This window comes from Cyanistes caeruleus, chromosome 3 (assembly GCF_971803275.1).
Source record: "Cyanistes caeruleus chromosome 3, bCyaCae1.hap1.1, whole genome shotgun sequence".
Classification (NCBI taxonomy): Eukaryota; Metazoa; Chordata; class Aves; order Passeriformes; family Paridae; genus Cyanistes; species Cyanistes caeruleus.
The window spans coordinates 11,724,470-11,752,354 of record NC_141703.1 but is presented as its reverse complement, the minus strand read 5'-3'; the positions used below and the strand labels follow the sequence as shown (position 1 = coordinate 11,752,354).

General features: G+C 37.3%; 1 protein-coding gene across 1 annotated transcript in view; it reads left to right on the top strand.

Moving 5' to 3' along the window:
• Positions 1-27,885, top strand: part of IL1RAPL1 (interleukin 1 receptor accessory protein like 1) — a 660,827-nt gene that overhangs the window by 342,548 nt on the left and 290,394 nt on the right. The window contains exon 3 of the mRNA XM_023918520.2: positions 17,914-18,193. Coding sequence (XP_023774288.1) covers positions 17,914-18,193 — 280 coding nt within the window. The remainder of the gene's footprint in view (positions 1-17,913; positions 18,194-27,885) is intronic.

The following is a 27,885-nucleotide window of genomic DNA, read 5'->3' as shown; positions in this document are numbered from 1 at the left end:
GGAACTTATGTATAGAAGGGGAGTTTTCCAACAGAAGGAAAACAGGGATTTTCCCTAGATAAAGCAAGTCCAGAGGTTGGTAATATAAATTAGTGGAGGAGTGCTCATTATAAAATCCAGATTTGCTATGAATAACAATGTTGGACCATTTTTTCATAAAGAGAATATTAAAAAAATCAAGTTTAGTAAATGTTTTATTTCAAGTACTGATATTTTGCATTAAGTTCTCTGTTCTTGTGCAGTAATATGAATATAAAATATAATTATTTGCCAGAGAAAAGTGAATATATTTGTAAGTTTATTGTTATCCCCTTGTTTTCTTTTCCAAATTCCATTCCAAAAAGAATTTTTATTAAGACTGACCCAATTTTGAAGGCACCCTAATTTCAGGGAATGGAACAGATAATTTTGCTGGTTTCTGTAGTTATTTCTTATTCAAAAAAACTGGATAAAAGGTAATGATAGAGATAGGGTGAGGTGTTGAATTGTAGAAAAGAGAAAAGAAAGTTTAGGTTTCTAATTCAACCTTTATGCATAATGCATAAATGGAATAAAATGTGTTTTGAAATGTAACCTGTCTAAAATGTAGTTACACATAAAGATATATAATGTAAGTTTGAACTGTGTGGTTATTGTGATTTTGAAAAGGAAGATAGGATGCATTTAGAAGATAAAAGAAAAAAATCCAGAAGGAATTGGTTTAATGTTTGGGGTTTTTTTTCTGAGAGATAATATTTTGGACAAAAAATATCAGTACTGCTATGAAGATACTGTGTTAACTCTAAAACAGAGATTCAATCAATGAAGTCTGAAATGGAAGAATTTTAATCAGTTTCAGCAAACATCTCAGTGTATCCTTAACTATGGAGTTACTAATAATATTTTTGTAATAACAAAAATGTCATATCACCTAGAGTTCATCTATTCATAAAAAATCATCTAAAGCAGGCCAAGTTAAATAGGAGACCTGAATTTTAATTTTGATCACTCCATTCCTACAATTAAAAATATTCTTTCTCCCTTCCCTTCCCTTCCCTTCCCTTCCCTTCCCTTCCCTTCCCTTCCCTTCCCTTCCCTTCCCTTCCCTTCCCTTCCCTTCCCTTCCCTTCCCTTCCCTTCCCTTCCCTTCCCTTCCCTTCCCTTCCCTTCCCTTCCCTTCCCTTCCCTTCCCTTCCCTTCCCTTCCCTTCCCTTCCCTTCCCTTCCCTTCCCTTCCCTTCCCTTCCCTTCCCTTCCCTTCCCTTCCCTTCCCTTCCCTTCCCTTCCCTTCCCTTCCCTTCCCTTCCCTTCCCTTCCCTTCCCTTCCCTTCCCTTCCCTTCCCTTCCCTTCCCTTCCCTTCCCTTCCCTTCCCTTCCCTTCCCTTCCCTTCCCTTCCCCCAACCTCCAGAGGGTGAATTCTGTTGTGGGATTAATATTTATGTACCTTACCCTGTTTATTTCCTTTATTAAATGTGTGAAATAACACAGCATGTGCCATACAGCGAGGTTTAATCACATCCAATTTCACACATACTATACAGTGGATGTATTTTAGTTTTATTTCCTTAGCTGCCCCTCTGGGTTAGTGACACATTAAAGAACGGATTTGCAACTGCCATTTAAGGAGACACATAATCTCACCTTAGATTTTCTTCTTTCTGTCTTGCTGCTAGTAGGTCTGTATATCATGATATTATTTTTTTCTAAATAAAAGTAATCCTCTAGAAAAGTGTTGGCCTCAATTTCAAAGGTTAGCTGAAAGGAAAAGAGATTTATGTCAAAATCTTACACATCAGAGTAATTTGTATTAATCAACCTTTTCTATAAAGCTGTAATCTTTTTTTCATGTCTATGAAAGACTTTGTTTGCTATGGTTAAGCTACAAAAAGAATTAAACCTTTTCCTTGGGTACATTTGTTGTCATTAAAGATGAAGCCTTGGAGGATGGTGGTAATTAAGCTGCTGATGACCAGTCTAAGAACTAAGTTTACTTACACTCTGCAAGACAGCAGTGCAGAAAACATTTCTCAGCTGGAGACAATTTTACTCTCAAAGACAATTTTCCCTTGATATTAAGAAGACTGTGCTGAGGAGAAGCTTAATAAAGACTATTTCTTACTCTGTTGGCAAAGCCAAGTGTGAAATGAGACTCAAGTGTCAAATGAGAGACACGTATGGCTTCTCCTACTGTTTGGCTAATGTGCCATGTGAACAGCCATCCTGAGCTGCTGGAGTGGCACTAATTTATTGCTGTAAAATGGGACAATGAATGGCACTGCTCACCAAACCCCGGGGAAGGTGCGTGGAGAAATGAATGAGGGGTTGCTGTAACTGCTCTGCCTGCTCTGAGAGGCTGAGCTCATCTCGGAAGGGAAGTTCTGTGTTGCTTGGAGATGCCTTCACTGACAGTTGTGAGCTTTGCAGCTCTCCAGACTGGAAGCTGTGCCGTCTCATTAGCACAGAGCTGCTCCCAACCTGAAGTACAAAACTTAACAGCTTGTGCACTACTGTGCTAATACTGGGCTGTTTCATGCCCAGTCAGTGCAGGCCAAGTAAAGTGAGCCAACCTTATCCTGCCTTAGCAAGATATGTAAGCTGTCTTTTTCTTACTCAAGATAGTAATGGAATAAGTACAGGGGGGAAAAAAACCAACAAGCCAAGCCAAAATAAAAAAAAATCTAAACCAAACAAATCCCTCAAAAACAACCAAACAAAAAACCCCAAAGCAGCCAAAAAAAAAAAGTATATATTTGTATATGTTGTTTTTTTTTTCCCCCCTGACTTCTTAGAGTGTCCTGGTAAGCTATTATTCTGCTGTATCCCTATTTCAGGCAGTTAACCTGGTGCCTATACATGGATTGAAGACTCTAGAATGACCCAAGTACTTTTATCCAGAGGCACAAAAGCTGTAGGAAGTCCAAGGAAAATAACTTGAGTATCACAAGGGAACTTGTATTCAGTCTAAATTTCCTCCCACTGTTTCAATTGCTTAGAAATTCAGAAGTCAGTGTTGCAATTTAGGCTCTTCTGTATCTTCATCTATCTATCTATCAGAAATTGCAGTTCTTTCCAGAAGGAGAGAGACCTTAAGTTTAACACATCCTAAAAGAGTCAAGAGTATTCACGAGTGAACTTTGTGTTGGAAAATTTTCTAAATTGATATGTATTTTTTACCCCAGAAGGAAAGTATGGGGGGATAATATGAACTATTGCAAGAATTCACTTGTTTGCTATTGTATTCACATAAAAAAAATTCACATGAATGTTGAGGAAAAACATAACAAAACAAGACTAAACAAGGAACGATATGAGCTTAATGAAAAGTTAATGAAAAGCATATGAAACTTTATTAAATATGGGGGTTTTTTCATATGTTTTCTCAGCCTTTCAGAATTATCTAGTCTTGGCTCTTTCTCATATTTTTGATATACTATTTTTTCTACTTCATTACTCTTAATTTTATTTCTTTTAGTTTGGAAGAGGAAAAGGAAGCAGGTTTGTTTTTTTTTTTTCTAATTGAAAAAGTCTGTGGTCTTTTTTATGCACTCCATCTGGACAGAAAACCACAAATTCACATTTGGCTGTACAATTCATACTTGGTTGTAGATGATGGTGTCTATATCTATATGTCTACTTCAGTCACGTCTTCTTCCTTCTGACAGAAATCTGATCCTATATTTGTACATTCCACATGTTGCCTTCCTACAGTATGAGCAGAGGGCTGTGACACCAGTGACCCTCAAATTACACAGCTCCAGATTGCACTCAAATTTCATTCTCATTGGCATTTCTTATACTGTGCAGCAAAATTCATCATTAATAATGAAATTGTATGTTTAAGTATGCCTATATGTGCAGAGGAGGAAATGAAGATACATAGAAGGTGAATCAGTTCTAAAATTGAAAAATTCCTTAAGAAGTTTTAATCACAGATCAAAATCAATTTCAGCTCTGTGACCTTATCTTGAAAAATATACTAACGTTTTCTTTACCTCCGTGCATTAGAGGTAGCAAAAAGACTGAACAGAGATCAAACAGTGAAGCATCACTCAATAACAGTTAGTCTCAGAGGAATTTGGGTTATAAGGTGCTCTTACAACCATTTCTAATTTCAGTGAATTCCTTTATGCAAACATTCATTTCTGGAGAGGAAAGGTGCAGTGTGGGTTTGCAGGCCGGGTTCTTCAGGAAAGGCGAGCGTGCAGAGCAGGGCTGTGAGCATCAGTGGGGTGTGTGAGCAGGGCACCCTGTGAGTGTGCAAAGGGGCACTGCCCCGCTGCGTGTGAGCCTGCACAGCTCAGTGTTGTGAGCAGCAGTGTGCTGTGAGGGGCACAGTGGCAGCAGAGGAGTGTGCAAAGCCCAGGTGTGCTGGTCTGGCTGCAGTGTGGGAGTGTGCAAGGATTGCTGCAGTGTGTGAGTGTGCAAGGATTGCTGCAGTGTGGGAGTGTGCAAGGATTGCTGCAGTGTGGGAGTGTGCAGGGCACAGCTGCAGTGTGTGAGTGTGCAAGGATTGCTGCAGTGTGGGAGTGTGCAGGGCACCACTGGGAGTGTGCAGGACACTGCTGCATGTGTTGGATGTAATGGAGAGGCTGCAATGTCCAGGCCTCTGTGTAAGGACTGAGGGAAAAACAATGAAGTTGCTGTCATCATGGGAGGCTGCTCTTGGCCACCCAGACAAGACAGTGGCACCAAAAATTTATTGTTTAAGGAACTAAGGGATGCCTCCAAATCAACTGCCCTTGTCTTTATGGGGGAATGAAGCTTGTGGGGGTTAATTGGGAATACCACACAGCTGGTAGAAACAGGTCCAGGAGATTCCTATAACAGCTGGATGGCAGCTTTTTGGTACAGGACTCAGAGAGCTGACTCAAGGAGGTGCCCTCTGTGATTTGTTGCTTGTTCCCAGACAGGCTCTAGTGGGGTGGAGTGGTGAATGGTGACCATCTTGGCCACAGCAACCATGCAGTGATTAAATTTAAAATCTTAATTGTCTTGTCTACACCTGTCTTGCTCCCAGGATGTACTAATCACAGGTTAGCATGGTTGGAAAATCAGTATATTTTATTAATGTGTCCATGGCAAAGTTGTTATCCCAAAATGTTTTCTTTCCCATGGTGTGCAAGAAGCCAATCCCCTGCAGAGTGGAAGTATAATCCCCCACAGATTGGAAGTATTTGTTTTATTTTCAGTTCTGCACAGAAAGAGGTGTTGGATGGCACATCCACAAAGCGAGCATCAGGACTATCAATACTGTTCATTATTTACGTATATTAACAAACCCATTATGTGGTTCTCTAATTAATTAGTATTCTATCTTCCATTATTTAAAAGATTCTCTCATATTTTATGGAAATTAGTCTGCTTGCTCAGACTTCCTCTTCCCTAGAGTTGGTTTCTTGGATTGGTGAGCCAGAAGCCAGTGGTCATGATCTGCCCTGCCAGAAGTTCCTGTTATCCAGGGAAGTTGAGTTTTTGAATTTCTTTCTGCCTTCCTTTGGCACCTCTCATCTTCCCAATGGGACAGCTCCTGGTATCTCATCTTCCCATCAGTACAGCTTTTGGGTACTCTGCTCCCCATGGGGACAGCCTTTGCTACAGCAAATTTAGGCCATCTAACCTGATCATGAATCCCAATATAAAGCAGTTTCACAATCAAATAAATATTCTTGTGTCTGTTCATTTAACCAGAATAAAAAAAATGTTTTATAAAATATAAAAAAATTATCCTTCAATTGAAGATGGCATATTTTTCTCATTTAAAATGTTTTCAGAATTTCAATCAAAAAATATTTCTACCATATTCATAGAATTAGGATGCCAAGATGTATTTCAGTATGATAATGTATTTTGTTTGCTTTATCTAATGAGTTTTAATTTTGAATGTATTCTAGAATATAGCATAAGGAGAGAAAAGAAAATACTCTGATGTTTCGATTTTGTCTTTGAAATTCAATGCAGCTAAGCACATCAGTGTGCTTACCTGATCCACAAAGGTACCTGAGGAAGCTTTTTATCTGAGTCTTGTGGGATTTGGATTCCTAACTCAATTAAATCCTTTCTATTTCTTTAGATTTGCTTCAATCAAAACGTTCATCCTAAGCTTTAAAGTAAACTTTGGTGAAAGGTGTAAAGTTTTCTTCTCAGACTCAAATAATAGTGATTTTAATTTCCTTTGCCTAATGAGATTAAAATACTGAACTATTGTATTACTCTGGTGACCCTCCTTCCCTTCGGTAAATTGTCTCAAGTGTGACAATCATGTGGCATGTGGGAACAGAGGAAATGTCAAAGAGGGGAGCCAAGATTTACAAAATTTAATAACTTTCATAAGCTTTAGCTTCTTGACTTAATGTGAACAAAAAAAAAAAAAAAAAAAAGAAAGAAAATTCCAGATGCTATAACAATATGGATTCTTCTAAAACAGAAGAAGTGTACAAACAGGTTTATAATGACTTTTTGTAATCCTGGAGTGCAGATTTACTATAGTTAATATTTTTTCTTTCAAGTTCAGTTGATACTGTTGTTACTTGCTAAGTCTTTCATGAAGTTTCTTTTGGCCTAAACTACCTTGCTTGTACTTAGTAACAAGTGCAGGAAAAGAGAATGCATCATTAAAATATCTTGAATTAAAAATTAATTTCTCTTTCATAAGAAAATACATCCTTTCTTTAGGTATTTGATAATAAATTATCCCTGCATTATATTAATATAAGGTTTTCTTGTGGTTTTGGGAAATGAGAATAGTTTCTTTTTTTTTTTTTTTTTTTTTTTGTTTCCAAAGTCTATTATATTCTACCCTTGTTAGTCATTAAATAAAAGGTTTCAGGTTTTTTATAAAAAAGGATCTACAAACTGACAATGACTATATTTCTTATAGTTGTTAATACATATTTCCTAATCATTATGGTAGCTGTGTTCTATGCTGGTAGTAAGCTTCAGGGTAATGTCAAGAATTTATTTCACCTTTCAGTCATTCACACAGAAAATGTTAGAGGGCTCTAGGGACTAAAAAGAGATGGAAAAGAGAAGGAAAATGTGTCTTTCCCAGAAGCTGGATGCTTGTCCACATGCACACAAAACAGAGTACCAACATCTATTATCAGTGTATGTTTCTTGAAACTCATTAAGATATGTAACAACATAGCAGAACAGACTGTTACAAGGACAGGAATGTTTTCGAGTAGACGTGCCACCTGCTGAAGATGCAGCCTTATGGAGGGGCAGTTTTGGGGAGTTTTCCCCATTTTAGACATTCTTTGCCCCAATCTGCTGGCAGCACCATGCAGGTCCTGAGCTGACTTGTGCTGTACAAGATCCCTCCGGTCTCCCTGTGCTGTGTTGGGAAGGTAGAATTAGAAAGAAATTATAAATATGACTCTTTAGCCAGTAAGGCTAAGGAAGAAATACAAATGATAGCATGGTTTGAATAATTCAAAGAAACCAGGCTCGTATGCCAGAACACATTCTTTCCTGCAATAAAACCAAGCTGAGACCCCTCTCCCCAGTCTTATAAGGAAAGGTCTGAAGGACCCTGAGATAACTAAAAATATGCAAAAACAGCGATTTCTATAGGTCACACACAAATGTTACTGTATTAGTATACTTAGAAAGATTGGTCAGTGAAAGAATCGAATATTCAAATGTATAGGTTATATAAGTAATTGTAAAAGAGAATTCTCTTCTTAGTTCTGTTTGTCTCTCTTGTTTCTCTTAGTTCTCTTAGCTCTCTCTTTTAGCCTTCTTGGCTCTCTTGTTTTCTCTTAGCTCTCTTAGCCTTCTTGTCTCACTCTTTCTACACTCTTACTGCTCTTTTTCCCCGGCTCTCTCACTTCTGTTCTGTTACTCTCTTCCTTAGCAATCTTAAGTTTTAAGCTCATGTATTCCTATTTTACCCTCTTTTGTATTGTTCCCTCCAAGCCCACTTTGAGCTCTATCTGCTGGCTCATAGCAGGCTCTCTCTCTCTCTCTGTCCCATGCCCTGAAATAAACTTCTAACACCTACCTCGATTATAGAGGTCTTTGCCGTGTCTCAGACCGTCCCCAGAAAGCGTCTCCTACAGTGATGGTCACTCCCAGGTGCCCTGTCAGCCTATCCAGGCCCCAGAGCAGCTGTCCTTCCACACCTCTGCCCTGTGCCTCCTTCCCTCCTCCCAGAGCCAGCCTCGTGGTCCAGCTCTGCTCCACTGACCTGCCCAAAGCATCCATGGGAAGAAGACTTTATTCTCTCTTCAAGTGTTTAAATGTTTCTGGACTGTCTCAAAACTGCTGATGATTATTAAAGCCTTGATTAACAGATTCCTAATGGCACCATATATCTGTATTAACATATTGATATAAATATTGACATCATATGTCTATTCAAGAACACTGGAATTACTAGGTCAATTCTTTTTGCATGCAAATGTGCACACAGTAAATCAAATTGAAGCAGTGATATACACCAAAGATTTTTAAAAAATTCTTCCCAGCTTTGGGAGAAATAAATTACTTTGTGATATTGAGCAAAGAAAAATAAAGAACTTCCTAGAACTGCTTTGTGTTCTCTAATGATGTACTGCATTCTAGCTTCTATTTAATTGCAGTTTTAAACACAAATAGCTGTCTGACACATATATGGCTTTAAATAAATCCATATCTGCAGTTTAGCAGTCTAGCAGGACTACTTGTAGGCAAGAAACAACCATCAAAGCCACTGGGAGTTGTATGCAGTTAACATATTCTTTCAAAAAGAATATTGATATTTTAAATCCTTGATCCAAGTTTCCATATATTAACTTCCTCCCAGTATTTTCAGAGTAAATATAAGTAATATAGAATATAATATAAAATATATATTATAAATATATATATAAAATAAATATATATAATATAAAATAAAGTAATATAGAACAGAATAATAAACAGAAAAAGTAACTTTTAAAAATATGTAAATTTCTGGTAACATCATGGCCTATTTATACTTGATCATATGGTTAGAAATTTGAATCTTTGAAATTTTAAAGTAAAAATGATACTTTGATTCAAAGTCTGTTTGAAATAAAGTGTTTCTTTGGGTTTCAGCTCTTCTGAAGCTCTCACTGCAATTCTTTGCATTTTTACACAGTACTAGTCAGATAGTCATGATAATGCAATTTAAGAAATTTCCACCAGATAAGTCACAGCAACAAGGTAATTTTACTCTCCTATGCACATGTTGTCATTTGGTTAATTTTAATCCTCCTGTGTTATGAACTAATCTGCTGAATTTTCTTATGTTTACTGAAAGTGGACAGTTCTCACATATTTATTTATCACAGTTCAGCTGATATTCAGCAACTCTGTGATATTAAATGGTTGAGCTCTTTGTTGAAAAAGTTTAGAGGTATGCAGTGCAGCTGTTACTTGGATGCTATTAAAATTCCAACAAGAAAAAATCCTTGATCTACCTCATAATCTCCAAAACGAAGCTACTGGTGAACAGCACGTATTTTCAGAAGCCGTTTCAATAATTGAGAGATTATGGAAGAGATTAAATAATTTGCCATCTGCTCTGCAGCATGATACCCCAGTACGGCCCAGAGATTCTCTTTTCTGGGAAATCTCCTTTTTAAATGAAAAAAAAACCAAACAAAAAAACAAAAACAAAACAGCAAAATCCCCAACAAACCTACCCTTACATGTGCTTGTTCAATTTTTACAATCTCTCCCCATGGTAGTTCTCTTCAGGCTGAGTTACTATTTTGTTTCAGTCACTTTGTTTAGTCATTTCAGAGGTAGTTTTAAGACCAGCATGTACAAGACTTGGCTTCCTCACATGCTCATATTGAGATTCTATATCTAAACATATATATGTAATATATATGTATTATATATAAATAAAATATATATATGAGATTATTTAGAAAGTTATACATGATATAGAAGTTGTGTGATAGTGAGACTGGGTGGAAGTTGTCTTTCAAAATAAATCACAGTATGTTTGGAAAGGAACTTGAACTCTTAATGTTAAAAAAGAACTGCAGGTAATCTGGTATAGTCACATAAGGAATAAAAAGGATTTGGTGCTAACAACACCAAAGTTGTGGGTTTGATCCCAATATAGGCCATTTACTTAAGAGCTGAATTCAACCCTTGTGGGTCCCTTCCAACTCAGACTATTCTGTGATTTTATGAAAGAAACAGAGGATGTAGAACCGCCCTCAAGTAAAGTTGTATGGTAAATATAACAAAGAGGAAACAATTCATTTTAGATGGGCACAGAAATTAATGCAGTTTAATATCAGGCTTTGGAAATCAATCCAGTAAACAAACACTTGTGTTTTGTGGCTGTTGATTAAATTATGCTGCCATATCTATGCTGTAATTGTAAACATACAGACAGTTCCTGAGCTGAAAATGAATAACTGAAAGAAGGTAACAGACAGAACACACAGAAATTAGGGACCTGTGTACCAGGTCTGGCTGACATGGAGTTATGTTTATTCACAGCAGCCTTTATGGTGCTTTGTTTTGGATTTGTGACTAAAAAAGGTGTTGGTAACACACCAGTGTTTGACTACTGCTGAGCAGCACTTGCACCACAAGACTTCTCTTTTTCCCATTCTACTCCCCAGGGGTGGTGGACAAAAGATTGAGAGGGAACACGACCAGGACAACTCCCCCAAACTGGCCAAAGGGATATTCCACACCAAATAACATCATGATCAGAAATAAAAGTTGGGAAGTTTTGGCTATTGATGCAGCTGTTGTTCAGACACCAGCTGGGCATTGGACTGCTTGTGGGAGATAACAAGGGGGTGCTTATGCACCATGTGTGGGGTTTTTTTCCTTCATTTATGAAATTACTTGTATCTTGACCAATGAATTTTCTTTTACTTTTCCTGTTATTTCCCCTGTTCTGTTTCATGTGTGGCTTAGTGATTGGGAAGCTGTGTGGGTGCTCGTTGCTGGCCTGATCTCAATCCAGCAGGACCTGATCAGTCAGTCCAGCCAGGATACCTTTAAAGTGTGTGTTTGTGGAGCTTCCTAATTTATATGACATGCTAAACCAGTATAAGGGGGTTTGAAACATGCAAAAGGGACTGAATCAGCAGCAGAGAGAAACTCTTTGTTTAGAGTAGGAACTTAGGAAGTGCAGCATTTGCTCCCGCATTGCTCTGTCTTGAACAGTATTTTTTTTTTTTTTCCTTAAAATAGCTTTTGTGGTTTAACTTTTTCTACAAATTACTTGTGGTCATGAAAGGATTAGTAATAATTCATACAAAAATTCTATTTAATTTGGCCTGGATTAGGTAAAAGAGAGAATGACATGAAAAACTTCCCACCAGATTGACATAATGCTATTTTCATGCTTATTATGCCTCTAAGTAGCCCAATACCTAGGCACATATTCTCTGTTTCTTGTTAGTGCAGTATTCTCAAGCCAAGAAACACAGCATTTTTAATTAATTTATAGCAAGACATAAATTTCTTTTTTTGACATTCCTCTTCCTATGGGCTAGTGTATTTGCCAAAATTCCTCAACTACATCTACCCTTTTTACAACTTATCTGGGGTTGGGAAAACTGCAATTTTTAGAAACTAACTTCTTTAATAGATGATGATATCCAAAATAATTTTTCTGTTTCCCTGAAATGTCATTCAACATCGTATTCCATTACTGGCACCCTCTCTTAACAGCCACTGCACAGTTTTAGAGTGAGAACAAAATATGTGGGTTTTAGCCTAAACCATAATTTTTACATGAGTTTTCAAAAGAATGAGAAATGCCTTTTGTCCTGGGGTGACATTTTCAAAATGAAAACGCTGTATCCAAAAGAATTGCAGTATAGCAATATGCAAAGCTGTGATAGCAGTCAGTGTAAAAATAAATTTAATTATGTATTTAATTGTGTATTATAATATATAATATTACTAATACTATTAACTTTTTTTTTTTCATTTTTCCAATTTTATATTGGTAGTATTTTGAAAGAGCAAAATCTAAGCAGTCTAAGAATAGAACTGACCATGTTCTCCCTCATCTCCATAATGTGTTGTTTCAAAGCTCTGCTTCTTCATTCCTGTCAGAGCTTATTTTTGTATCAAATAAAAGCATACTCAAACCAAAAATAGACAATCTTTGCATGTCTTCATAATGAGAACCCACACTAGAATACCATGTGTTATGTTGGACAGAGTTAATTGGTTCAGGCACTGTAATGAGTGCACTATAAACTATGAAATCTTCATTTTTATTTTTTTTTTGTTTTAATGCTAGCTAGTCTAAGCAAAAAGAGGAATGTAACAAGGATGGTAAAGAGAGGTAATCCAGAACAGACTGTGATTTTGATGGAAAAATATTGTGAAAATTGTTTTAAAGAAAGTGATTCTGAGTCTTATGCATCATCACAAATTTTGAAATGCTGTTTTACAAGCAGCCAATTAGGGAAAGCCTGTTTTCTTGACCTGTTATGCCTGCTAATTGCAACCGTATCCAAAAATCTTACAGCACATACAGCACATACAGATCATCTTACAGCACATCCTTGGATTTCTCTACCCATCATATTTACTCTCCCTACATACTGCCATCTTATATCTGTGTTCCCTAGTGCCCTCCTTGACAATTTTCCAGATTTAGGAACAATACTGGTGCTTTCTCCTTTCCACACCCACTTTTCAGAATATTTTATGATTTACAATATCACTTCTTTCTCAGGATTGCAAATGCCTTATTAAAAAACCCCAAAGTAGCTGACAGAATAGAAGACACAGTGACATTGCATAATCTTCTTTATATAAAATTAAATTAAGAACAGAAGTATCAACACAGGTGAGCAGGAAAAAGTAAATCTGTTGTTAATTTTTATTTCATTAATTATCATGAAGTGAAAAAAAAAAAATTAGGATAATTTGTTATTTCTTTTACAAATGTTTTAGGAGAACTGTTTTTAACTGTCAGGCCGAATATCTTTAGGTGTCTGGAAATCAGATTTTAACCAATATAACGAAAACATGAAGACTTTTTCTCACCCTGAAACCTATATATTGAATTGAAGCTTTTGAATTAGACCAGGCTGTTGTAGCAGACCCACGAGTTATTAGCTTTATATTTTTCTTGAATATTACCTTGACTTTTACCTTGAAAATGATACACATGGTACCAAAAATTAAGGGGAAGGCCTTCTTAGTAATCTTAAATATTCTGTGAGTTGGGTCCTATCCAGCAGATACAGCCTGCAGAACACTTGTTTATTGAGCAGAATGATCTCATTATTAGGACAGTGATGTAGTGTGGTTTATTTCATACCCTGAAATCACTCAAGGAAATAACTGGGTGGATTATATTTATCCTGGACTCTGTATTGTGCTATTATGTGTAGCAATAACTGGCAGCATATTAAAATAGAGATCAGGGATTACAACCATTCTTTTGAAAGCAGTTCTGAAATTTCAAAGCTGTTAAATTATTCAAGTATTTTTCAATTTATAAAAGATGATTGACTGTTTGATGATGTGATGACATAAATAAAAACATTGAAAATTATTGAATGTATTTTTTCCCCCACAGTTGTTTTGAACCACCGTAATTGAAGGTGTTGATTTTGTGTCAGTAGCAACCATAATTAAGAGAAGAAACATTAGATAATTTATTTGGTCAATGCCCTACTTTTGCACAAAGGAAAAAATAAAATCCAATCAAGGTAGAAATAGACATAGTTACAGTATAAAACTGAATAGAAATATTCAATCCAATTAAACATTAAAATATCTAAATGAATATTAAACCTTTGTTTTTTCTGTCCCTATTTACAAAGCCTAGTACCACATGTTTAACATGTAAATATGTAGCATTTTTAGGGTAGCAATGTCAATATAAAAATCGAAATAATTCTCTGAATATATGTTTGCATCTTTTAAAATGTATCTTTATGTTCTTCAAGGAATTTGGAAATTAGGCTTTTAATTAGTTTTTATACATCCCAGTTTTTCTAGAGTGAAAAATGCACATGTGCTCTACACATCACATGCAGAGTGTTGGTAGAAGCTGGTTATGGTGCATGCATGCTATCATCATCTAAGTGTTCACAGTAATATTTTTAAGAATGTGACAGTCTGTTTTTCTTTTCATTATGTGGTTTTAAGCCTCTGTTTACGTTCCTCAGTTACTGTGGAATAGGGTGTTTTATGCAGAGATCGACAGTTATCTCCTGAAATATCAGCTATGAGAAAATAGCACAGAATGATATCTGTGTCTTATGATGGGAATGATGAACTTCTTTTATATCTGACAAAATTGAATTAGCACCTTCGCATAGATTAGCACATTGGCTGAGCAGTAGTGTGAGGATTTTCCTGGAAGATTTTTAAGGTATTAAGCCTTCCAGCTGTAATAAGTTTAATACAGTTCTAAGTGACTTGAATGGCAGTGTTGGCAGTTTAACTGGTGTAGTATTTCTGAAAGAAGGAAGGGAAGCACTCTCACATTCATTTCATTCAAAGACCGCTTTGAGAAGAGGACATATGTTTCCTTAAAGTTATCACTGAGTGTAATAAAACACAGAATTACAGAATGGTTGACTTTGAAAGAGACCTTTGTAGGTCACACAGTCCACCTAGAAATTGTTTTTCAGCAGCATGTCTCTCTGGCTTCTAAATATCTCTAAGAATGGAGAACCCACAACCTCCTGTGTGAATTTTCAGTAAACCTTACAGGAAAAAAGTGTTTCCTGGTGTTCAGAAAGAGCCTCCCATGATTCAATATGTGCCCATTGCCTTGTGTCCTGTTACTGGACACCAGTGGAAAGAGCCTAGCTCTTTGCACCTTCCCTTCAGGTATCTATATTCATTACTAAATCCCCCCTAAGCCTTCTCCAGGCTGAACAGTCTCAGCTCTCAGCCTGTGCTCTTAGCAGCGATGCTTCAGTCCCTTAATCAGCTTTGTGGGCCTTTGTTGGACACTGCAGTCTGTACATATCACTTATATTTAGGAGCCCAGAGCTGGATACATCACTCCAGGTGTGGGCTCATTAGTTCTAAACCTGAAACACAGCACTGTAATAGCTGCTTAAAAGAAATGAACTCTCCCCCATCTAAATCCAGGACAAGTAGATATTGTGCTATGACATCTGGTGGGACATTTGGATGTGGTTTGTGCCAAAAAAATGAACAAATAGTTCAGTGAATATATAGATAAATCAGATGATCCTTAGCAGGCTTTTCTAGAATCACAGAATATGCTGAGTTAGAAGGCACCCATCAGATCATGGAGTCCAACTCCTGGCCCTGCACAGGACACCCCAAGAGTCACACCACGTGCCTGAGTGCATTATCCAAACTCTTCTTGAACTCTGTCAGGTTTGGTACTGTGACCACTTTCCTGTGCCCAGCCACTGGCTGAAAAGCAGTTCCCTGATATCCAGCCTAAACCTCTGCTGACTCAGCTTTATGCCTTTTCCTCAAGTCCTGTCTCCTCAAGTCATGAGAATGAAAAGATTTGGACTTGGCCTTCTGCTTCCCCTCATGGGGATATTGAAGGCCCCAATGGTCTTCTTTTCTCCAGGCCAAGCAAGACAAGTGACCTCACATGGCTTCCTCTCCAGTCCCTTCACTGTCCTCGTTGCCCTCCTTTGGATGTTCTTTAGCAGTTTCATGTCTTTTTTGTACTGTGGCACCCAGAAGTGCCCCCAGCACTGGAGGTGAGGCCGCCCCAGCCCAGAGCAGAGCGGGACAATCCCCTCCTTGCCCGGCTGGCCATGCTGGGCCTGATGTCCCCAGGACACGCTTGGCCCTCCTGGCTGCCAGGGCACTGCTGGCCCAGATTCAGCTTTCCATCCACCAGGACCCCCAGGCCCCTTATGAGAAATATCACGCTGAAATAAAGTCAGTGGCATCTAACCTGCATAGTTTCTCATTCATCCAATACAAAGGGCTTGAAGCAGAGTTGGTGTTATTCAGCAATATATTCTCATGGATTCTGCAAGTTAAAGGAATTGAGAACCATTAGAACTGAATATCCTGAGAGAGAAGGATGTCTGAATTTACAGACTAAAAATGTAAACCAAGGTCTACTAAATGAAGCAGTGAAAAGCAAGATTGCAACCTGATGATAAAGTATGATGAAGAAGTTATTACCTGGTAACTTATATAATGAAATTAACACTGCTTAGAGGTGGCTGTTAATTCATTTTTGGCATTGGGATTTAGAAGCAGAGAGAAATAAAATCAGGTGAGAGAGAATGCTCTTTCAGAGAGGTAAAAATGAAATGATAAAAGATGTAATTGAATTCTGGAATAAATGAAAGTTAGTTTCTTTGGTCCTAAGGGGAAGCTAATACTGTAGCTTTCTTTCCATTCACTTCAATTTATGCATGAGTACAAGTAAGTCTTCTTAGGGCCTTGTAACAACAGTTATTAATTTTTAGAAACTGTTGTGCAGGAAAATTGGAACAAGGGCATATTATTTTCCCTTCCTGGTGGTAAAAGTAAATGCAGGAGAAGGCACTCCAAAGATATATGAAATATTTTTTGTGAATTCTGTTCACAATGCAAATTCACTCTAAAGTTGTTTGTGTGTTTTTGCTCCGTCTTTCTATATTGGATCAACTTAGGTTATTGCTTATACAGGGATGTGTGAAAAAGTCTGTCTTTCTTATTTTGCAATGTATAATAAGTACTGTGGCATTATCCAAATATAGGACTCAAAAATTCACTATCTAATATGTTTTTCTCCCAAAATATATTATCAATATAGATCAAAATATTGTCTAAGTTTAAACTGCAAATACTGCTTTGCCTTGCACATTAGCTGGAGTTCTCTGTTAAAGTCAGTATTCAACCAGTTCTAGGAGGAAAATTGAGCTTTGCAAAAGTTGATTTTCTAAGATCGATATCTATCTGTCCATCTGAGCTCTTTTAAAGTTAATAAAGTGTCAAATTCAAAGACAAAATATTTATATGAGACATAGATAATGATTTTAAATTTCAATAAATTGTCCTTTGGATGTACTGATTTCTTTCTACTGACTTTAATTGAGACTGGACATTCAATGTATGAACCTAGTGGTGAATTTTCATGGTTGAAATTGTTTAAGAAAAAAATACAAGCTTTTGTTAAAGAAGGCATTGTAGAAAATAGCTCTTTTCCTTTTGTTTTGATATTCTTAAGTAAAAATTAAGTAAAAATACAGGGGACGAGGATGTGAGTTTGGTGTTTTTTTGGCCTTGGGGTTTAGTTATGTTACTGGGGTTCAGAATGTCAAAAATATTCAGTTTTTCTTTCTGACAAGCCGTTATTGTGGGACAGTATTGGTAAGGGCTGATGTCATTCAACTGGAAATTAAAGCATTAAAACCCATAATTTGTAATGTAGTTCTGGAAACTTAGGAATTCTGACTAAGGCCTGTTTTCTTGAATAATCCATTTATATGACTGAAAAATAATCTTCCTGGAAGTATCTCTTTTGCACATCTGGACTTATTGTAAAGACAGTTTCTTCTCCTCCTTCAAATCTATCCCAAACTTTCACACTTTTTGATTCAGGGCACAATTCCTTGTGCTAGTATCTTCTGAGACTTTCAGTTACATGGTAACCCTGAAGAGATTTGATTGATACAATTTAGATGGTGACATCCTGTGCACCACATGCCCTCTGTGTTGCACTAATTTCACTTCAGTATTTTATAAGTGGTCATGCTGGAGTTCCACAAAAGATAAAAGAGCAATTGGTCAGTTATTGATCAGAGATTATCAACATTTAGCAATATATGTCCTAATAGCTCTGTCCACTATAGACAAGTACATGACATTAACATTATGAAAATGTAATTAATTTTTCAGGGATAAAAAGCATGCTGGTAGTCCCTCAATGGACTTTTATTTCAAATGCAATACTTTCCCACAATAAAGACTGCTGTGTGAATAGTGCTTTCCAAAGCTTTTGACAATCTCTTGTCATTTTCTCTTCTCTTGTAGCTGATGGATGCACTGACTGGTCTGTGGATTACAAGAAATATCAAGTTCTAGTGGGAGAACCTGTTCGTATAAAATGTGCACTCTTTTATGGATATATTAGAGCTAATTACTCCCTAGCCCAAAGTGCTGGACTTAGTTTGATGTGGTACAAAAGCTCTGGACCTGGAGATTTTGAGGAGCCTATAGCTTTTGATGGAACCAGAATGAGCAAAGAAGAAGACTCCATTTGGTTCAGACCAACAGTGGTACAAGACAGCGGGCTCTATGCATGTGTTATAAGGTACTATATTTCAATATACTGCATTTTAATTGACCAAACATGAAACAAGGCTCTTAACAGTGAGACTTTTGTGCCAAAATAAATTTTTTCTGACCGTGTTCTTTTTTCTTCTCCTGGCATTCCTTTCCCTGAAGGTTTTTATGCCTGACTAGAAATTGTTATTGAATGTCTTGAACATATTAAATTTTCTTTTGTATAAAATTAGTCATTTATAATAAAATCTAAAATTTATAAGGCATTTGGGACTGGATGAATAAGTCATCTGTTCCTTTCTCTTGATTCTGGTTTCACTCATGGAATCACTCTCCTAGAGTAAAAAAAAAAATAATTTTTTTGCACTCAGATTTAATATTATGTAGATTTCATCAAGTGATTTAATTAAATTAACTTTTTTTTTCTGAAAAAAAAATTTGCTATTTTGTGTAAAGTAGCTGCATCAATGAAAACAGGTGAAATTTCAGCATTTCTACATACACTCTCTAGAATTACATCTGGCTTAACCTGATAATAGAAGCTGCATGCCAAATGTCTTCCAAAATTATTTAACCTTCTGATTCATCAAGATTTCTCATTAGAAACTGGACGGGATTCTACTTCTGATTTCTGCAACAGGTTTTTGGCTTCTTTCTGCATCTTTAATATGGTTCATACTGAGATATTTTTCTGCCTTTTACAGTGTTCTTCTCTATCTGGATAACTATAAAAGTGGTCTTGCTACTAATACACAATAGAAAGAGTCAAAAGCAAAGTGCAAAACAACTGAGTGGCTAGAAAAGGAATGCATGATGCAGCTAGTACAATGATGAAAGGAAACTGGAAATTGTTTTATCAGCAACTGGAAAGGTTTACTGACTGTCACTTTTTAATTTTTTGTATTTTTTTCTTTATTTTCCTTTTTTTTTAACTGGGCTTTGTTTTGGTTGTTTCATTTTGGTTTTTTTTCTTGGCTAGAGGGAGGGGAGAACAGATTGCTGTCTGGTTTGTGTATGCTGAAGGAGATTTTTACTAAATACTGTGTTTATAAAATTATTCTATGAGCTCTTTACCTGTGAGACATTTCAAAAGACATTGTTTGTTGAATAGTATATTCAGCATGGTTTTTCTAATGATAACAGCTCTCTTTAAAAAAAACACTAAAACCTATAAATTAAGCTCCTTAAGGAGAATTTTTAGTTATATTTGGATTAATATTTTCTGATAAGTGTGTAACAGTAGCCATGAAAATGAAGTTTTGTCAATTATTCCATAATGCTATTTAAAATGCCATAATTAATCTCCTCTGTTTATATAAAGAAAACCTTAGTTATCTCATGTTGCAATTTCCAGCAAGTATAGATAAATGCTGCATTTAGCTACTCAGACATGCCTTATGTTTATCATCTTAACTTGTATTCATGGCATTTTTTACATGGATTTTTATTTAATCCAGAGGTAGGTAGGACCATGTTCTAATCTGCTTTAAAGTAGTGTGGTGGTTTGCTACCAGCCAGAAATTGCACCTGCAAATAAACCACTCCTCTTCCCACCTCACCCTTTGTCACGAGAGGAGCAAGGGCAGAGAATATGGGTTGAGATGACAATTTACTGAAAGCAAGCTGCAGTGGAGTAAGCAAAGCACAGTAATAGCAGCAATATTCATAACAAATAAAAGGTGTTTTACACTCAGGAGGTGTTCATCACCTTGACCTAGTCCTGCCTGGCCACCAGGACAAAGACAAGATGTTGGTTCTCCCCGTAGGTTGCACCATGCGGCTTTCCCCACACAAAGATCAGATGTCAGCTGTTCCTGCTCCCAGCACCATGTGCCTTTCCCCACACAAAGACAGGTTGGTGGGAGCTTCCCACCACCCCTAAGTCCAAGACAATGGAAAATGATGGACAAAGCTCTGAAAGCTGAATTGTTCATGTTGCACTGCCCCTCTGTTTCACTGGGCTCTTCCCAGCTTGGTTTCTCCACTGTTTTGTTCCCTGCAGCTGCTTCCCACACCAGCACTGCCACTTTTGACCACTCCAACCCACTGGGGTACAGGCTGCATTCACTGCTGGTCAGAACCACAGCCAGTGCCACACCTGAGGAGTGGGAAGGGGATGGGTGATGATGGTAGAGGATGGGTTCAATCCTAGACACCTCCCTGAGATGAAGAGAAGAATGTCACATCACAGGGTTGCTTGTTATTTATCGTATAGGGACAGTGAATATAGCTGGATAAGCTGTACTAAGAATTAATTCAAGAATATTCAAGTACAGCTCTCAGAAATTATGTATATGCTACACACATCTGGTATAATAGTAAATAATAAGTAGTTTCTGTCAAAAATTTTACATTTAAAGTTTCAAAAATAGCTGAAATACTGTTCCTATCAAGAGAACACTTCTTTCATATATTCTTTTTTTTTTTTTCCCTTCCTGAAAACATCAATTACAATGTTTCTAGTAGTTGCCCAACAAAATTTCAGCCTAGGTCAGGGAAACTGGAATTATGTAGTTAGGCCTCAGTGAAGATTTACGTGATTTAGAATCATAGAATCGTAGTATCATTTCGGTTGGAAAAGATCTCCAAGATCATGGAGTCCAACATTTTGACAAGGAGAATCACATCAACTAAAACATTTCATTATGTGACATATCCAGTTGTTTCTTGAACGCTTCCAGGGATGGTGACTCTACTTCCTGGGCAGTCCATTCCAGTGCTTACCTACTCCTTCAATGAAGAAATTATTCCTGATGTCCAACCTGAACTTCCCCTGATGCAGCTTGAGGCCATTTCCTCTTGTCCTGTCGCTGATGGCCTAGGAGGAAAGGCCAACCCCCACCTGGTCACAGCCTACTTTAGGATAGTTTTAGAGAGTAAGATCTCCCCTGAGCCTCCTCTCCTTTAGATTAAACAATCCCAGTTCACTCTGTGATTCCTCATATGATTCACTTTCTAGACCTTTCACCAGCTCCACAACCTTTCCTGGATGTGCTCCAGCCCCTTAATGTCTTTTCTTGCAGTGAGGGGCTCAAAACTGGACACAGGATTTGAGGTGTGGCCTCACCTTTTCTGAGTACAGGGGAACAATCACTGCTGGCCACACTACTGTTGATACAGGTCAGAATACCACTTGCTTTCTTGGTGGCCTGGGCTGTTGACTGGAACCCCAAGATCCTTTCCTGCTGGGCTGTGCTTGAGCCACTCTTTCCCCACCCTGTAGCACAGGGCTGTGGTGACCAAAGTGCAGGACCCATCACTTCACCTTTTTTAACCTCATGCAACTTTCCACAGCCCATGGATCCAGCCTGTCCCAAACTCTGCAGAACCTTTCAGCTGTACCATCCAGCAGATCAACATTCCTGCCCAACTCACTGTCTTCTGCAAAACTACTGAGGGTGCTCTCATTGCCCTCTTCTAAACCATCAATAAAAATATTAGCAGAACTGGTTCCAGTACTGAACAATGGGGAACTCCACCAGTGATGGCCAGCAAGTGGATGTAGCACCCTTCACCACAACTCTCAGGATCCGGTCACCCAGACATGATTTATATTTATGGACATGTTTAATATTTATGAACATTAATTGTTTTGTTCAGCTCTAACATTTAGTGGATAAAAATGCATATGAACAAGTCTCATTCAGAAACATGAGCGTCTATAAAGGATTCTTAGGGTACAGACAAATAAAGATAACATAGAAGTTTAAATAAAGCATTACAAATTATATTATAGATGAAAAATCTTTAACATACTTAAATTCATTAGGTACTTATTAGCCATAAAAATGCTACCCATAATTAATTTAGTGATATTCAGCTTTGAAGATTTAAATTCAGATGACAGCAAGGTTCAAATAGGGAATAACAGCATTTATGGAGATTGTTCAAATCTATTTTCATCCCCAGCTGGTAAAAAATCCTGAGCATTTGCATCAGTATCCTTAACTATTAGTAACATAGTTATTTTCCATTAGTAACACACAGTACAGCATTTTAGACAAAGAGGTGAAGACTGAAATAGTGTGGACAGAATTTTCAGAAGGAAAGGAATGAAAGGAATGAAAGGAATGAAAGGAATGAAAGGAATGAAAGGAAGGAAAGGAAGGAAAGGAAGGAAAGGAAGGAAAGGAAGGAAAGGAAGGAAAGGAAGGAAAGGAAGGAAAGGAAGGAAGGAAAGGAAGGAAAGGAAGGAAAGGAAGGAAAGGAAGGAAGGAAAGGAAGGAAGGAAGGAAAGGAAGGAAGGAAGGAAAGGAAGGAAGGAAGGAAAGGAAGGAAAGGAAGGAAGGAAGGAAGGAAAGGAAGGAAAGGAAGGAAGGAAGGAAAGGAAGGAAAGGAAGGAAGGAAGGAAGGAAGGAAGGAAGGAAGGAAGGAAGGAAGGAAGGAAGGAAGGAAGGAAGGAAGGAAGGAAGGAAGGAAGGAAGGAAGGAAGGAAGGAAGGAAGGAAGGAAGGAAGGAAGGAAGGAAGGAAGGAAGGAAGGAAGGAAGGAAGGAAGGAAGGAAGGAAGGAAGGAAGGAAGGAAGGAAGGAAGGAAGGAAGGAAGGAAGGAAGGAAGGAAGGAAGGAAGGAAGGAAGGAAGGAAGGAAGGAAGGAAGGAAGGAAGGAAGGAAGGAAGGAAGGAAGGAAGGAAGGAAGGAAGGAAGGAAGGAAGGAAGGAAGGAAGGAAGGAAGGAAGGAAGGAAGGAAGGAAGGAAGGAAGGAAGGAAGGAAGGAAGGAAGGAAGGAAGGAAGGAAGGAAGGAAGGAAGGAAGGAAGGAAGGAAGGAAGGAAGGAAGGAAGGAAGGAAGGAAGGAAGGAAGGAAGGAAGGAAGGAAGGAAGGAAGGAAGGAAGGAAGGAAGGAAGGAAGGAAGGAAGGAAGGAAGGAAGGAAGGAAGGAAGGAAGGAAGGAAGGAAGGAAGGAAGGAAGGAAGGAAGGAAGGAAGGAAGGAAGGAAGGAAGGAAGGAAGGAAGGAAGGAAGGAAGGAAGGAAGGAAGGAAGGAAGGAAGGAAGGAAGGAAGGAAGGAAGGAAGGAAGGAAGGAAGGAAGGAAGGAAGGAAGGAAGGAAGGAAGGAAGGAAGGAAGGAAGGAAGGAAGGAAGGAAGGAAGGAATTTTTCATGAAGCTGGTAGAAGCATCATTTCTTCATCATCTTGAATAATGTAAAACATGTTTAAAATGGGAATTACTGTTTCTGGGTACCAAACATTTTTGAAGTCTGTCTTACCTGAGGAGGGCCTTTTGTCCTGGCTATATATGCTTATAAATATTTTTATTTCTTTATAGAGTTTAAAAAAATTATCATCCTATGAAAAGGATAAGCATTCATATAACAACTACATATCAAATCTCAAAAAAAAAAAACAAAACAAAACTAACAAAAACCCCTCCAAAGCAACAACAACAATAAAACACACAAAAAATAAAGAAAAACACCAAAAAGAGGAGAAAGTATCTGAAAATAAAGCCATAAACACGGTGTTCCCTATATCTCCATGAGTTCTTTTGTTATATTTATGTGTATTACTGACAAAGCAATCTGAAAATGGATAAGAAAAATAAGCTTTCTCAAAGGAATACCAAAGGAGCGAGAAATTCCTCAGAAAGAAGGAAGTTTCAGAAGATCCTGTTATTCTATGAATTTGTTCAAGACAGTATCACCACTCATTGTCCCGGGTAACAAGGGGTAGGACAACAGGACACAGCTGCCCAGTGGGAACTGTGGACATATTACATTAGTAGTTGGACTCAAGCATCTTAGAGGTCTTTTCCAACCTTAGCAATCCTATGGTTCTAAGAAAACAACAACTCTGACAGCCTCTTGAAATGGTGTGCAAGTTCAGGAGGACCTTGTTGAACACAAGATGGACTTTCCTTGGTCCCTGCCTTTGTAGTCATTTGGTTTATAGAGAGCACGGGGGGCAATTAACCATGTCTTTGTTATTTTTACACTCCATTTGTAAGTCTGAGTGTCTGAGATTTTTCCAAGATCTTTAATTTTTGTGAAAAGGGTAACCATCACAAGGAAGCTGGCTCTTATTCTGTTTCCTCCATCTCCTTGTCAAATGCAAGCTTGGTAGGCTGGTCAGGTCAGATATCCATGTAATTTTTGACTGTGACTTAGGGATGCTTGGTGAGTTGAAAAAGCCTTCAGGCTAACATTAGGAATTTATACAGGTTGGGTAGCTGGCACTTACATTAAGTGTTCTACAGATGGCAAAAGAAGTGGCTTCTAGAAATAAATGGGGGATTTTCTTGAAGTTAATGCTTATTGAAAGTCAGGAGATTGAAATCCATTCATTCTCCACTCCCCTGTCCTGACACTGCAGGAGGTCAGCTGTTTGACATTATCATCTTCCTTGTACGTGATAAACACCTTCCACATGTGTTAGGGCAAAACTAATAATACTGAGGAGATAAGCAGGTGAGTGCAGGGCACATTTTCTCATTGTGGGATTGGTACAACTTATGTATAAAGCTAAATTCCTGTGTGTGTTTGCTATTTGCTTGGCTGACTGAGAACTCAACAATGAAAAACCAGCAAACAAGCATGATAATAAGTAGAAAAAGGAAAAATATGACCCTTACAGTGGGTGGAGTCATGAATAAGTGAGGAGTTTTGATAGGCTAGAACTGAGCAGGTTAGTTCAGGTACTTCTTTTATGTAAGACTTAAGAAATATATTAATTTTTACTGGTGGCAAAATAGCAAATGTCTATACTTACACAGAATAGGGGAAGAATGTTGATATTAGGAAAGAAGAAGAAATTAGTGTATTTGACTGAGCAGAAGGCATTGTTAATATTGCATTTTAACACTTTGAACTTATGGCAGAGGCATAAATAATGCTTGAAGATTTAAAGAAAAGCTTTTTATGTGAGATCCAGTTTCTTTTACTGCTATTTCTTTTGTTGTTGAGATATTTGCTTAAATACAGCAGCGTAACAAATAGCAGTTTGACTGTTGCTTCCACTGTTTTATTAGAAGTTTGTTAGTTTCTCCTTAAGAGCACTTCCAGCAAACTAGATTTGTCCTTTGATTGTCAAGGTTCTTCTGCTCACAACTAAATTATTAATTCTGACCAAAAAAGTAACACTTCGGATCTCATTTCAACAAAACAGTAAAATATGGCTGTGATGTTTGGTTCTGCAAATGTAATTTATGAGAGGAAAGGCCTAACAGATAGTCAGGTTGCATTACTATGCATTCTTCATAGTAAAAATCATAGTTTCTATTTTCTTAAAGAGTAGGCAGTATTTTGTCTGTTTTACACTCTGCTTCTACTTCCATACATCTTAGAAAAAGTCCAAAAACCATGCAACAGAATGGAAGAAGTGGCTTTCCAAAAATGGAAGGCAAAGGCAAAGAGCTAAAATGACTTTCACTAATTTTCAACACTGTCACTTTTAATTTTTTCAAATTTTTATAATTTTTTTTTCTTTGTTTCTTCTCTCAGAATTCAAAACAATCAGGTTGTATTCCTAATAATAATATGGCCATCCACTTGGTCATTTAAGTTTGCTCTTAACATCTAATATTGAATTTTGAATCTTCTCTCCAAGTACTTACCTCTTTATGTATAAGCTATCTGTGGACATCAAATTCAGTTTAAGCATCTGAATTCTAAAAAGCTGCATGTCAATTGTTTCCTTTTTTAATTCTCCTTTTTATCAGGACAGAAAGCAATTTAACTGATGTTAAAATATAGCTAAGCTTTGAGTCCATTATACAGGGATAGGTGTCTAATGCTTTTTTAGAGGCTCTAGGAGCATTTCCAGGAACTTCCAAGGGTGACATATTGACACTAGATCTGGAGAAGGCTGAATGTGGGATTAATTTGGGTAAGCCACATGCCACTAGTAAACCACTCTAAGATAAATAAAATGAGCTTTTTGTGGCTCTCAAGCTAAACCATTTTCTAGGCTCCATCAGGCAGACTGACAGCTACAGTAGGAGTTTAGATGTAGCACACAGGTGTATGAGTGGAAATGGATGGCAGAACTGAAATGTCTTAAACTTCATTCCAAACTAAATTAACTTCATTTGTGTGTTTCCATCACATACATTGAGATGCAGTGGCTGATATGAAAGTCAAGGGACATATCTCTGTACTTAGTGCTATGACATGAGGCTGGCATTTTAAAATATTAAATTTATTTGATGAGTTATAATGTAAGAAAGTAATGGAATTGAATTAATTTTTGATCATATTTTTTTCTGAAATGCAAATCTAAAATAGTGATTGAAGCTTACAAAATTTATCAGGCTGACTTAAGAACCATCAGTTCCACAAATAAGTCTTTTAGTAATTACTTTAACCTTTCCAAGGTTTCTGACCAAAAAATATTACAAATCATCCTTTAGAAAAGGGGAAGAAAAGCAGCAGCTCTGACTCTTTAGTCCCAGAAGTATCAATATTAAGTGGCCTCTGGTGAAGTTTTGCATGCTTTTCCAGAAGGGTTCCATCTGAAAAGGTGTGCATGCCATGACCCAGAAAGGTTTCTAACACAGTAGAGACACTGTAGAGAACTTGCCTACTGACTACTTTCTGCTGCCACTATGGTAAGGGTAAATAAAGTTGGGAAGAAGGTGCTGTGTTTTCAGGATGCCTTTGGAACAATTCCATTAACATCTGCTTCCCACAGGAATTAGACTAAGCCAAGCCAAGACTGAGCTAAAGCAGTCCTAGCAGCAGTGAGAAGTTCTTTCATGGTCCTTGTTCTTGCCCTTGCCTCTCTCTCTTCCTTCACAAAGCAGACAGGCACCCAATATTCCCAATAATGAAGAGGAGGTTGTGTAGTTCCCAGCAAAAAGAAGAGTGGAAAGGCCTCTGTCCTTCTTTCCCTTCTCTTCAATCTTCTCCTCTGTTTTGATTAAATAACGAAAAAAGCAAACAAACAAATAGCAACAAAAACAACAGCAAAAAAAGCAAGCTGGGATATCTGTGGATTCATCTTTATCTGATACAGAAAGAAAGGGGAAACATCTTTATCACAAGTCTTCAAGATGAGACTTAATTATTTGTCCAGGGGTTGTTTCTGTGTGCTACGGAAAATTGATTAAATGTAAGAGGATGTCATGGTGAGAAAAGTTTTAAAAAAATGGTTGGAGGGATTTTAATTTTATACCTGTGAGGAGAAGTGTTCAGGAAAATTCAGATGCAAATCAGGTGGACATTTGGAAACTTGTTATAGTCATAACAAAATCAATGAAGGATAAAACAGTGGTAAGATTAACAGTGAAAAATAAATAGACTGCAATTAAATATAATTTAATTAATGAATTAATTAATGAATTAAATTTTCTGTTATGTCTAACAGATTTTTTTATTTTTGGCCATCCAGTAAATAATTTTATAGGAATTCTGTCTCCTAGTCAAAAGCACAAGTAAGAGAGAGTATGGAGTGAACTGGAGGAGAAAATACTGATGTTAATGAAATATTGTCTTGGAAATGTGCGGCATGAAAGAAGCAAGTTACTTGCTGACTCTGGCAATGTCAAAATAGCAGTTTTTTTCAAAGGACTGCTGATGCACATGATTCAATAGTTCAGTGTGAAGAGAGTTAAGTACTTGGAGAAGTCATGTGAGATTTCAAAGTGACGCCAGATTTGATGTGTTAGAAGTAATAAAATACTTTGTAACACCTAAATAATTTGGATTCAAATATTTCACTTCCTTGTTTTATTACCATAAAATCAGAATTCACATGTAAGCAAGAGGTAAATAAAGACCCATGAATTG